This window comes from Apteryx rowi, unplaced genomic scaffold (assembly GCF_003343035.1).
Source record: "Apteryx rowi isolate R43461 unplaced genomic scaffold, aptRow1 scaffold_450, whole genome shotgun sequence".
NCBI classification, from domain to species: Eukaryota; Metazoa; Chordata; class Aves; order Apterygiformes; family Apterygidae; genus Apteryx; species Apteryx rowi.
The window spans coordinates 333,806-343,334 of record NW_020450706.1 but is presented as its reverse complement, the minus strand read 5'-3'; the positions used below and the strand labels follow the sequence as shown (position 1 = coordinate 343,334).

Genomic DNA, 9,529 nt, shown 5'->3' with positions numbered 1-9,529 from the left:
ACAGAAAGTTGAGAGTCCTAAATTATTTTGGAATGTCTAGTACAAAGATCAAACACCCTTTGTGTTTCCAGAAATTAAGCAGCATTCACTGGAGAACATGATGACCTCTTACACTTAAAGCACCATCCACAACAAGTAGCTGCATTCTGTGCTAACATTATAATTAAGAGACATAAAAGTTTGGTGAGAGCTGCAGAAARAGTAGTATCCCATAGGCAGAACTTTGGGAGCTCTGGGAATACCCATATGGAAATACACTGTACCAATAACCTTAAAGCATGCAATATTTAATAGCTATATTTTATGCAGTTTCAGCAATGCATTTCCCTTTCACTCAAATCTAAATTTCTCCTTTATATTCAGAATGTATCACCACAAACTAACTAATATTGCTAAGGTGGATTAAAACAAGGAATCATATAGGAAAAAAAATGTATATTTTAGCACTTTTATTATAGTCTTGACTAATGGCAGTACATAAGAAATAATGTAACAGTAAAATTTTTGTATCAAGAACAAGTCATTTTAGCTACCAAATATAAAGCTCTACAAATTTAAAACAACAGCATTCTGACTCCTAAAATAGAAACTATAACAATGCTGTAACAGAAGAACTGTGGCCAGTTCAGTAAGCAACATCTACCTTTTGGCTCCAAGCCTTTCTCCTACCAGTAATTGAGTTTATCTGAAAAAGGATCTGAGAAAGGTGGTCTCATTTTTGGTATCTTGCCATGAAACCACTGAATGAAACAATTAGCTTTGCAAAAGCATCATAAGAAAAGCGAAGGGGGAAAAAAAAGAGATCTTCAGAGATGTCAGGCACACTATGAATGACTGTCCCAAAGACTTGGAAAGAAGCAGCAATTAGCCATCCTAAGTATTTCAGTTAAAACAGCAAGTGCCATAAACTTGCTTTTTTCAATGAAAAAACATATGAAAATATTTCTCCTGCTAGAATTCGTCAATCAAAAATTATTTGCATAAGAATCAGCCATAATACTTCATCATGATGAAATATTTTAATAGATATATACTATTTCAAAGAATAAGACATTGCCTAAAGCAATTCCACAGGTAGTGACCAAACTGTAATACAGCACTAAATGCATGGACAACCTGCTTTTGTTCCCGCGTTAGCATAAGTAGAAGAACCAGGCAGAGACTAACAAACAGACATACACAGAGGGTTACACGTACAGCTAGTCCCCCTTTGTATACGTTTTAGGTTTCACAGTTCTTCTTCAAGTACTGGTCCGCAGTACTATTGCAGCCTACAATACTGCACTAACCTTGTATGTAAAGCCAAAAACGGCGTGGAGTTTTTCTCCTTGGCAAAGTGGACAACATCTGGAGCATGCTATATCCAAAATACTCAACAGATATCAGACAAAGAGCTTAAAAGCACACAAATGCTGCAGTGTCAAAACAAAACCAGAGTTGTTGCAACTGAAGAACAGCATGGGACTTTCCAAAATACTTAATGATTTAAGTTTCTAATGAGTTCTTTTGGCAAATTTATGAAAACTGATTCACGGAATGTGTCAAAAGATTTAGAAAGAAGTAAGGTGCTGTGGAATGTTATTTTATGATAATATTGCAATTTTTTTTTCTACAGTTGTTTAGGAAAGGCAAGACAAAAATATGGAAAAAACATGCATTTCTAAATACGTTTAATATGTACTTATTTGACAAAACAGGACTTAATACTTCTATGTATCTAAAAATATAAAAAGGTTCTTGTTCTTATTTTTGTCAGGGTGAGGGAAGACTGAATGAATAATGTGCAAAACTTTGAGAATAACTGCTTTTGAGAAGAGCACTGGAGCTTCCTAGCAAAGCCTATGATGGAGGATTTTACTTCATATTTTTATAAAGATTCAAATATAAAAAAAATTCACAAACAGTAGTTTCGGGAAGATAAAAATTTCAGTTACTAAGCAAGTTGATATTTAATCTAGCCATTTAAGTACCACTGAAAATATACGTTAACTGTAGAAGTCCTATTCCTTTTTTCAAAGGAATGTTAAAATTTTATTTATTTATTTTTATAAAAGTCACTACTGTACCTGAGCTTAAAGAAGAGAAAAAGGTTGTAATTCTATTTATTTATACGCTGTTCAGATAACAATGTTTTGTAACAGATTACATTAGGAAATCTGATTTCTGGCTTTATCAGAAGCAGTAGAAAAGCCAAGCAAGGCATATTACTGCTTACCTTATCAGCTACCGCATATGTAGCTGTATACTATAGCTGTTATTATGTGCTGCAGCTACCATACAAGCCTTTCTGTGTTGAAAAGGTCTAGCCAAGGTCAAAAAAAGTCTCCCTTACTATTAGCCTTAAGGAAAGTGACCTTGGCCTAAAAAAGCATGTAACATATCAGAGTCGCTTCAAAAGTAATACTGCTAACTCCATCTTGGAGCAGGACCTTAAAATACAGTTTGCATTGATCCTATCAGGCACAGATCACTTTAAAAGAAGAGAAGTGTGCTAGTACGCATTTTATACTAAAATTTACTGTTTGCAATGCCCTAAAAATAGTATGAAAATTCAGTAAGAATTATGTAGCTTATTGTGCTTTTGAATACAGGAAACACCTATGCATAGAAAACTGCTCTTTGGGGTTCACTTCATTTACCAATATCAGCACTATTCTAGTTTTTTTTTTGCTACAGTGATGCCAGAAAAGAATAGCATTGATTTATGCTGATCTACAAGAAACTCTTAAAAAGTATTTGCAATAGAGTAGAAGATCATAGGGAAGCAATAAGGATGATACCTCCCTCAAGGTTAAATCTGAAGGAAATAACGCCTGTCATATAGAATACAGTGTGCCCCTTAAAGAGGCATTTCTTCTTCTTGTTAAGACACAAGGCATGCCTGAATTTTAATTAGATAATTGCAGAGGGCAAGGAAATCACCTGCTGCACTGAGCAGGAACGAAAAAGGGCCAAGTATCTCACAGACACAAATCTGTAAACACTACAAAAAATACAAAATTAAGATCAGCGTTGCAGGACCCCCTAATCAGGTGACTATTAAACCACTGAACAAGACATCACTGACAGCTGTTTATTTCTAAATGTAATGAGAAGTTAAAAGCAGGGGGCTAATAAGCCATATAAAAAAAGTAAAAATCAACTAATGCAATGTCAGGCTAGAAAAGTTTCAGTGTCTACTTTGTACCCCTAATACAACGGGAAATTGAAAATAAGCTCAATATAAGAATTACTAAACAGAAAAGTCATATGTGTATGATATATAAAATACTGACKGACTACATGTTATAAAATACATATCACAAAAGTTACCACAATGCATTTCCACATTAAACTCTAAAGTAAACTCCAAGCCACAAGTTGAGCAAAAGGCATCCTTTCTGGTATGACACCATCATAATTCAACTCCAGAATGTTTACTTTAACAGGGTATAAAGTAATCTGCAAAAGGAGACAGAAAAATACAATTTAAAAAATCAGCTATCTTCTTACTTATACATTTAGAAAACTGAAAACTTGTATATATTAGCAGTCACAGTGAAACAATGACTTCATCATGAGTCTAAGAATCACCTGCTTACACAGTTTTAAAAACTCCTTCCATAATTCTTACCAACACACATTCTACAGACTTTCTGGAAAAACTGAATGTATATATTTGCACCTGCACAAATATTAGTTAGGCTTCAAGCCATTTCACTTCACAAACACTAGTTAAACATTAAAAATTACCACGAGGACTGAAATATATGCAGACTGATCTTGTAAATGTTTTTCCAAAACCTCATAATACCAATCACATTAATGAATTACTAAAAGAAAAACCCTTTAGGCAGCTCTTTGAACATCTTACCAAAGACTTTATACATGGTGTCCTTGAACCGCACTGCTGTCTCCCTCTCCACTGTGCATCTGCATCTGCATCTGCGCCTGCATTCTCGCAATCATCTCCTGCATGCGACGAAGCTGGAAAGGTAGCACAGGGGAATCCTTTAGCCTTACCTTGCCTCAGAGTATGATTCTTCACTGCCACCACACTATTAATTATTTATATTAAAGAAAGCACACACATTTGCATTAGGTTTATCTGATGGGCAGTAATCTCAGGTTATGGTGTTTTTTTCTATTGCTTTGTCCATTAAGAGGCTGGAAATTTACTGACTGAAATGAACAGGCTTTATTATTGTAATTTAGGACCATACTTTTAAGCATCCTTAAATGGAAGTCTTTGCTTTCTCTGAAGTTAAATACGTAAGACTTAGTGTTGAAATGCTGAACAAACAGTTACCAAGGCTAGTCAGAAGAAAAGCAGGTTGTAGACTGCGTTTATGTCCTTCCAACTACACCTGTATCTGTTGGAAAAAAACTGTCAGGAATATTTCTGGACTCCCTTGCTAGTAATGACCATGTGGAAGCAAGTATTACAGGCAAACCATCCAAGGAGACGTATGCATTATTAAAAATGTTTGAATTCCAACAAGCTTAATTTTAGAGTACTGGAATCTTTAAATACAGGGTAATCATATAACTCAGCTACTGAGATTAGTTCAGCCATGTTACGTATACAACACTTAGAAATTCTTTTACAGTACCAAACTGCCTGACAGATGGGAAGTCAACTTCGCTACTGAAATGGTTTTAATTGCCTTCACGCATCTACACTTCAAATGTCAAAGGCCAAAAATTTAAGCACAACAACAAAAAGTTAAAGCTGTGAGATGTTTACAATGTCTTTCTTCACATTCCTTGGGATGATGACCCTTTTCATTTTTTTTCTGGTTATCTTTTGGACTTTGATAGCCACTAAGACCACAGCCGGAGGCTTGAGGGTCTTCTTGTGCTAGGACAGACCAAAAGGTCCATCTAACTCAGCCTTCTTTCCAACACTGGCTCCTAGCAGATGTATGGAAAAGCACAAGATCCAGGTGCACACACAATTGTGTGCATACTATCTCAATTTCTAGAAATCTTCATCTTTAGAACTTTCTAAACCAAAAAAATTTTATTTCTGTGTTTAGCGAGCACTGGCTGGCTTTACTTTCTCTGTGAACATGTCTCAGCATTTTTGAGCTCATCTATAATTTTGGTATGCACAAAATTCCACGCCAATGACCTCTACAACTTACAGGCTGTGTTGAAAGTACCTTTTCTCTCTGAAATCTGCCACCTATTAACTTTGTTAGATGTGACCGGCTTCTTATTTTGTGGTTTTCTATTCATCTTGCCATCCATGATTATATAAGCTCCTTACTATAACCTTGCCTTCTGTCATCCACTTCCCAACAAGAATATTAGCCTAATCTCATACAGCAGCTGCTTCAGATCTCCAGTTCGGCCTCTCTGCCCACTCTTCACTTTTCATTGTACTTTTTCTYGTCTCAGCTATACGTCTTTTGAGTTAGGGGGACCATGAAAACAGTGTTTGAGCTATGCATTATGGATTTATCACAGTAGCAGAATGATAATTTCCATTTTCTTCATTATTCCTGACAACTCTTAACATTGCTGCCTCCTTTGCGGTAGTGCTAACCTGACTTTTCCCTGATCTGCGATTACTAACTTCAGAGCTTTTTCTCATGTGTGAGGGTAGCTCTCCCTCCCCTGTAACGGGCATTAAATCCACTGATGTCATGCTGGATTCCACTGCATGAAATCAGATTCCATTTGTTCCAGTAAATTAGTATTCTGAGACTCTTCTACACCACTTTGCATTGTTTTGTTATCCCATCTTCAATAACTTTATATCAGCAAATTCTGCTGTCTTTCCCTTTAAAAATTAACAAGATTATGTAAATCACTTGGCCTAAAATAGTAAAAGAATAAAATTCCCCCACCACATGAGTACAGAGTTTTGACATCTTACTTCAGCTTCTTTTTCAAGTAGAATCTGGTCTTTGTTTGCTTCTTCATCTTCTATTTTCCTAAGATAAGACAAATATTGTTTAGCAACATGCATACATGCTGAATCTTTCATTTCTATTGAATGCTTTGACAAAAAAAGGCTCTCAGAATAGATGTTCACCTTATTTGTGAACATTTGATAATACACAGAGAATTTATTGAAGCATTTTCCCCACACAGATTTAATAAATTTTTATATTAAACTTTTTCTTTCTTTTCAAGCAAAACATCAATTTACCCCTTACTCCTCCAGCAATTTAAGTCCAGAATAAGTAGAAGATTCAAAAAGGCTTCTGTGAATTTAGAACATGCCAGATCTTCCGATATAAGTATGAATGAAAATTATTTCTGAACAGTATTCAAGTATAGCAGTTTACTCGAGCATAACATTACCTTAACTGATTGTAATTTGAGTACCACACAGGTACATCAAATTCAGAAATACTACAAACAGCTCATTTTTTCTTTTCCATTGGTGCAATAAATCAATACAGCTAAATCAAAATGCAAGTTCAGGATAATGCTGGACAAGTTATTAGCAAAAACATGGAAGCAACATATCAAATACTTAGTGCTTTAGGAAACTGTGAATCTGAAAGCATGGCTACCCCGAGGCAGAACCTTCCTTTGATGCAGTTCTATCTCACCTCTGACTTTATGAGTCACATTTGCTATCAAGGATCCAAAAAGCACGCATTACTTACGAAAAGCTTTAAGAGTAAGACAAATTATTTAAACAGCTAAAGACAAAAAGAGAGCAAGCCCCTAATCCTTTGTTTAGTATAGTATTGTACTCAGACAAAATGCCAATCCTTGAACAAATGAGTACATTTACCTTTTGAGAGAACTTGCTACTCTGCATGTGCACACATGTGTACAAGTCACTTATAACCAAGCCCATAAAAGCAACGTAATCGCCGTACATATCTTCCAACCGGAGGAGCCTTTTACCCCCTTCTCCACTTCGAGTTTGAAGGTTGATTATTTTTCTACTATATTTTAGTAATTCCAAAAGATTTGTTTTGTGTAACATATACAATTATAGTACAAACATTGATCATTCCTGTTAAAAATAAGCAAATGCTTTCAACCAATATCTAAGCAAACTACTGCTTAAGTGGGACATCCCAGTTTTAAATTGAGAAACTGAACTTCAAAGCATTTGGAGGCACTATGTTCCCTACCACTCTGCTACTACATTTCTCCTACCCCAAGTTGCAGTGAGAAAAAAATCTACTAATAAATCTAACCATAAAAGTGCTATCAAAAGTGCAAACCAAGTGAATGGATGTTTGCTAAAAGGTTAACAGAGAAACAGATTGTCAAAAAAATCCCCTCTGTGCCTGAAAGCCTCTAGGAACACTAGTGAATACAATCAACAAGCACTAATTACCCAGGACTGCCAGTGGGATAGGTGCAAATTTGAAACAGGTCCCCCACAAACTACCCTCACGTACAACAAACATGACTACATCCTAACACCATCTCAGAAATGTGACAACAAAGACACACATCCTATTTAACTAAACCAGATACAAAAACATGTTTTAATTTCACAAGGATACCCCAACTTAACGGCAGTTTACTGTCGCAGGTCCTTGGGTGAGGCTGCTTTAAGTCCTCTAAAACTGGTAAGCATTATTTTAACTCTGCACAGCCTTAGGCGACATTATTTCTGTTGGATAACAGACACCATAACTTGGCAAAGATCTTTTTTGTTTTAACTTGAACTTAAGAAGACAGGATTGAAAAAAACAGGGAAGAAAAGCATGTCATCTTGCCTGAAGGGAAAACTGAACTTGTAGGCCAATGCTACAGGCAGAGACAAACTCTTTTTCCTGAAAACTGACTAAGCAGGGGATAAAACTTCTGTCAACAAGGGGAGTTTCACGCTGAAAAAAGCTTTGCGAAGTGTATCAAACCCACTGAAGTGTGCAATTATGAAACCCTCTAGCGGTTGAAATAAGAGAAGCAACTTAAAAATCTAGACCACGGAACACCCAGTTTTCAGCAAGAACTAAACTCAACTTTACAAACCCTGTCATTTTAGTCAAAAACGGGGGGCTCTGCCTGCCTCTCTTACCAGGATAGACTTGCCCTACCCACCGCAGCTCAAAACAGTGTTGAAAGGCATTATACTATGACTGCTCTCCAAAGAAAATTAGTTATTTACACCATGTTGAATAAAGCACTGCAGTAGGACATAAGTTTCTCTTTTTAAGGACACAGTCCAGACAGGTCTGAAAAGAAAATTTTTAATGTATTGGGACTGATTTTTAACTTGCAGATATTTTTAGAAGCCATTTAACATACACATCTGCTCTACTTATTTACCTTAAACATTCCAATCCAACTGTGTTAAAGCCCTAAGCACAGCAGAGATCTAACTATRCTCTTTTAATTTCACAACTGTTTCTTCAGATTTGCATACTAGCTTTTCTTATACTCAACTCCTAAGCGCAAGCTGATCAACGGACCTTGGTGTTGGCTGGAACTACAGAGCTGCCTATGATTTTCCAATTCCTAGCAATGAAAAGGCCAGAGAGAGAGAGAGAACGAAAACCAAAGTTCAGAGGAGGAAGAAATAGCACATAACCATGAGATGACAACCTGCCGCCTCGCTTGAGCCTCTCAGAGCGGAAGTTCTCATAGTGAAGATCTTGGGTCACCTCCTGAAGATCTTGCATATGGGTACTGGAGGAAGAAAAATAATTTAAAAATAGCACGCACGTGTTCCACCAGATTGCTCAAGCGGCTCTCACATTCAGCACTGTACTGGGTCAACTGATCCAAAATACAATTTTGTAAAACTATCATCTACATGATTTTTTAAAATGTTTATTTCTCCTTAGTTTAGCAAGTCACAGCCAGCAGCGTTGGATCATATTACTGTTCAAGCTCTAGGGACCAGCAGTGGGTGCGCTAATACACAAAGAACACTGCAGGGAAGACGTGAAAGGCACCTTCCCACTCTTAAGCAACTCCCCATCAAAACACAGTCTGTTTGAATGGCATCAAAACTAAACAGCTTCTTGGCACGTATCTAACACGTCACCTTCTATAAGCACACCACACTTATCAAGAACTCCACTTCCAAAGCTCTTCTTTTAAAAGAGGAGTTCCAATAATTTTACACGCTCTGCTATGAAAGAAGAGCATACGCATGCATTGCAGAGCTGAATGCCATTTTGATAAGTCCATTCGAGAACTTAAGCCACATGTACAGCAATGTTTTTAACACAGACATCCCATTAGTGCCAGTAGGCCTTACGCAGCTGATGAACTGCACTGACGTAACCCAGACGATTTTAATTTACGTGCAAGTATTCATTATATAGTTAGACTGAACGGGAAGAAGATTTGCAGTTTGACAAAAAACGTGACGATACAAAAAAACTAGCGTGCTCAGTGTCTGCAGCTGTTTAATGTGCTAATTTAAAAGCTAACTTAAGCTAAATTGGTGCAATAAAAGGCACACAGGGCCACCACCTTGGACCCTGAGCCATAAGCTGTGCCTCTGGGCGAAGCCTTTGCTGAAGCAGCCCTGGGCAGGGGAAGCTAAGCAGCAAAGCATGGTGTGTGCGGGGTGGGGGTGTCAGGGGACGCTGCGTAACAAAGCGTGGTGGGG

At 37.0% G+C, this 9,529-nt stretch overlaps 1 protein-coding gene across 3 annotated transcripts in view; it reads right to left on the bottom strand.

Annotated features, from left to right (window-relative positions):
- Positions 1–434: 434 nt before the first annotated feature.
- The window catches only part of SEPT2 (septin 2), a 22,496-nt gene continuing 13,401 nt past the window's right edge, over positions 435–9,529 (bottom strand). For all 3 annotated transcript variants that reach the window (XM_026077378.1, XM_026077379.1, XM_026077380.1), the window contains 4 exons: positions 8,512–8,595; positions 5,864–5,921; positions 3,854–3,966; positions 435–3,441 (listed from right to left, as the gene is read on the bottom strand). In XM_026077378.1, the coding sequence (XP_025933163.1) occupies positions 3,862–3,966; positions 5,864–5,921; positions 8,512–8,595 (247 nt within the window). In that variant the 3' untranslated portion in view covers positions 435–3,441; positions 3,854–3,861. The remainder of the gene's footprint in view (positions 3,442–3,853; positions 3,967–5,863; positions 5,922–8,511; positions 8,596–9,529) is intronic.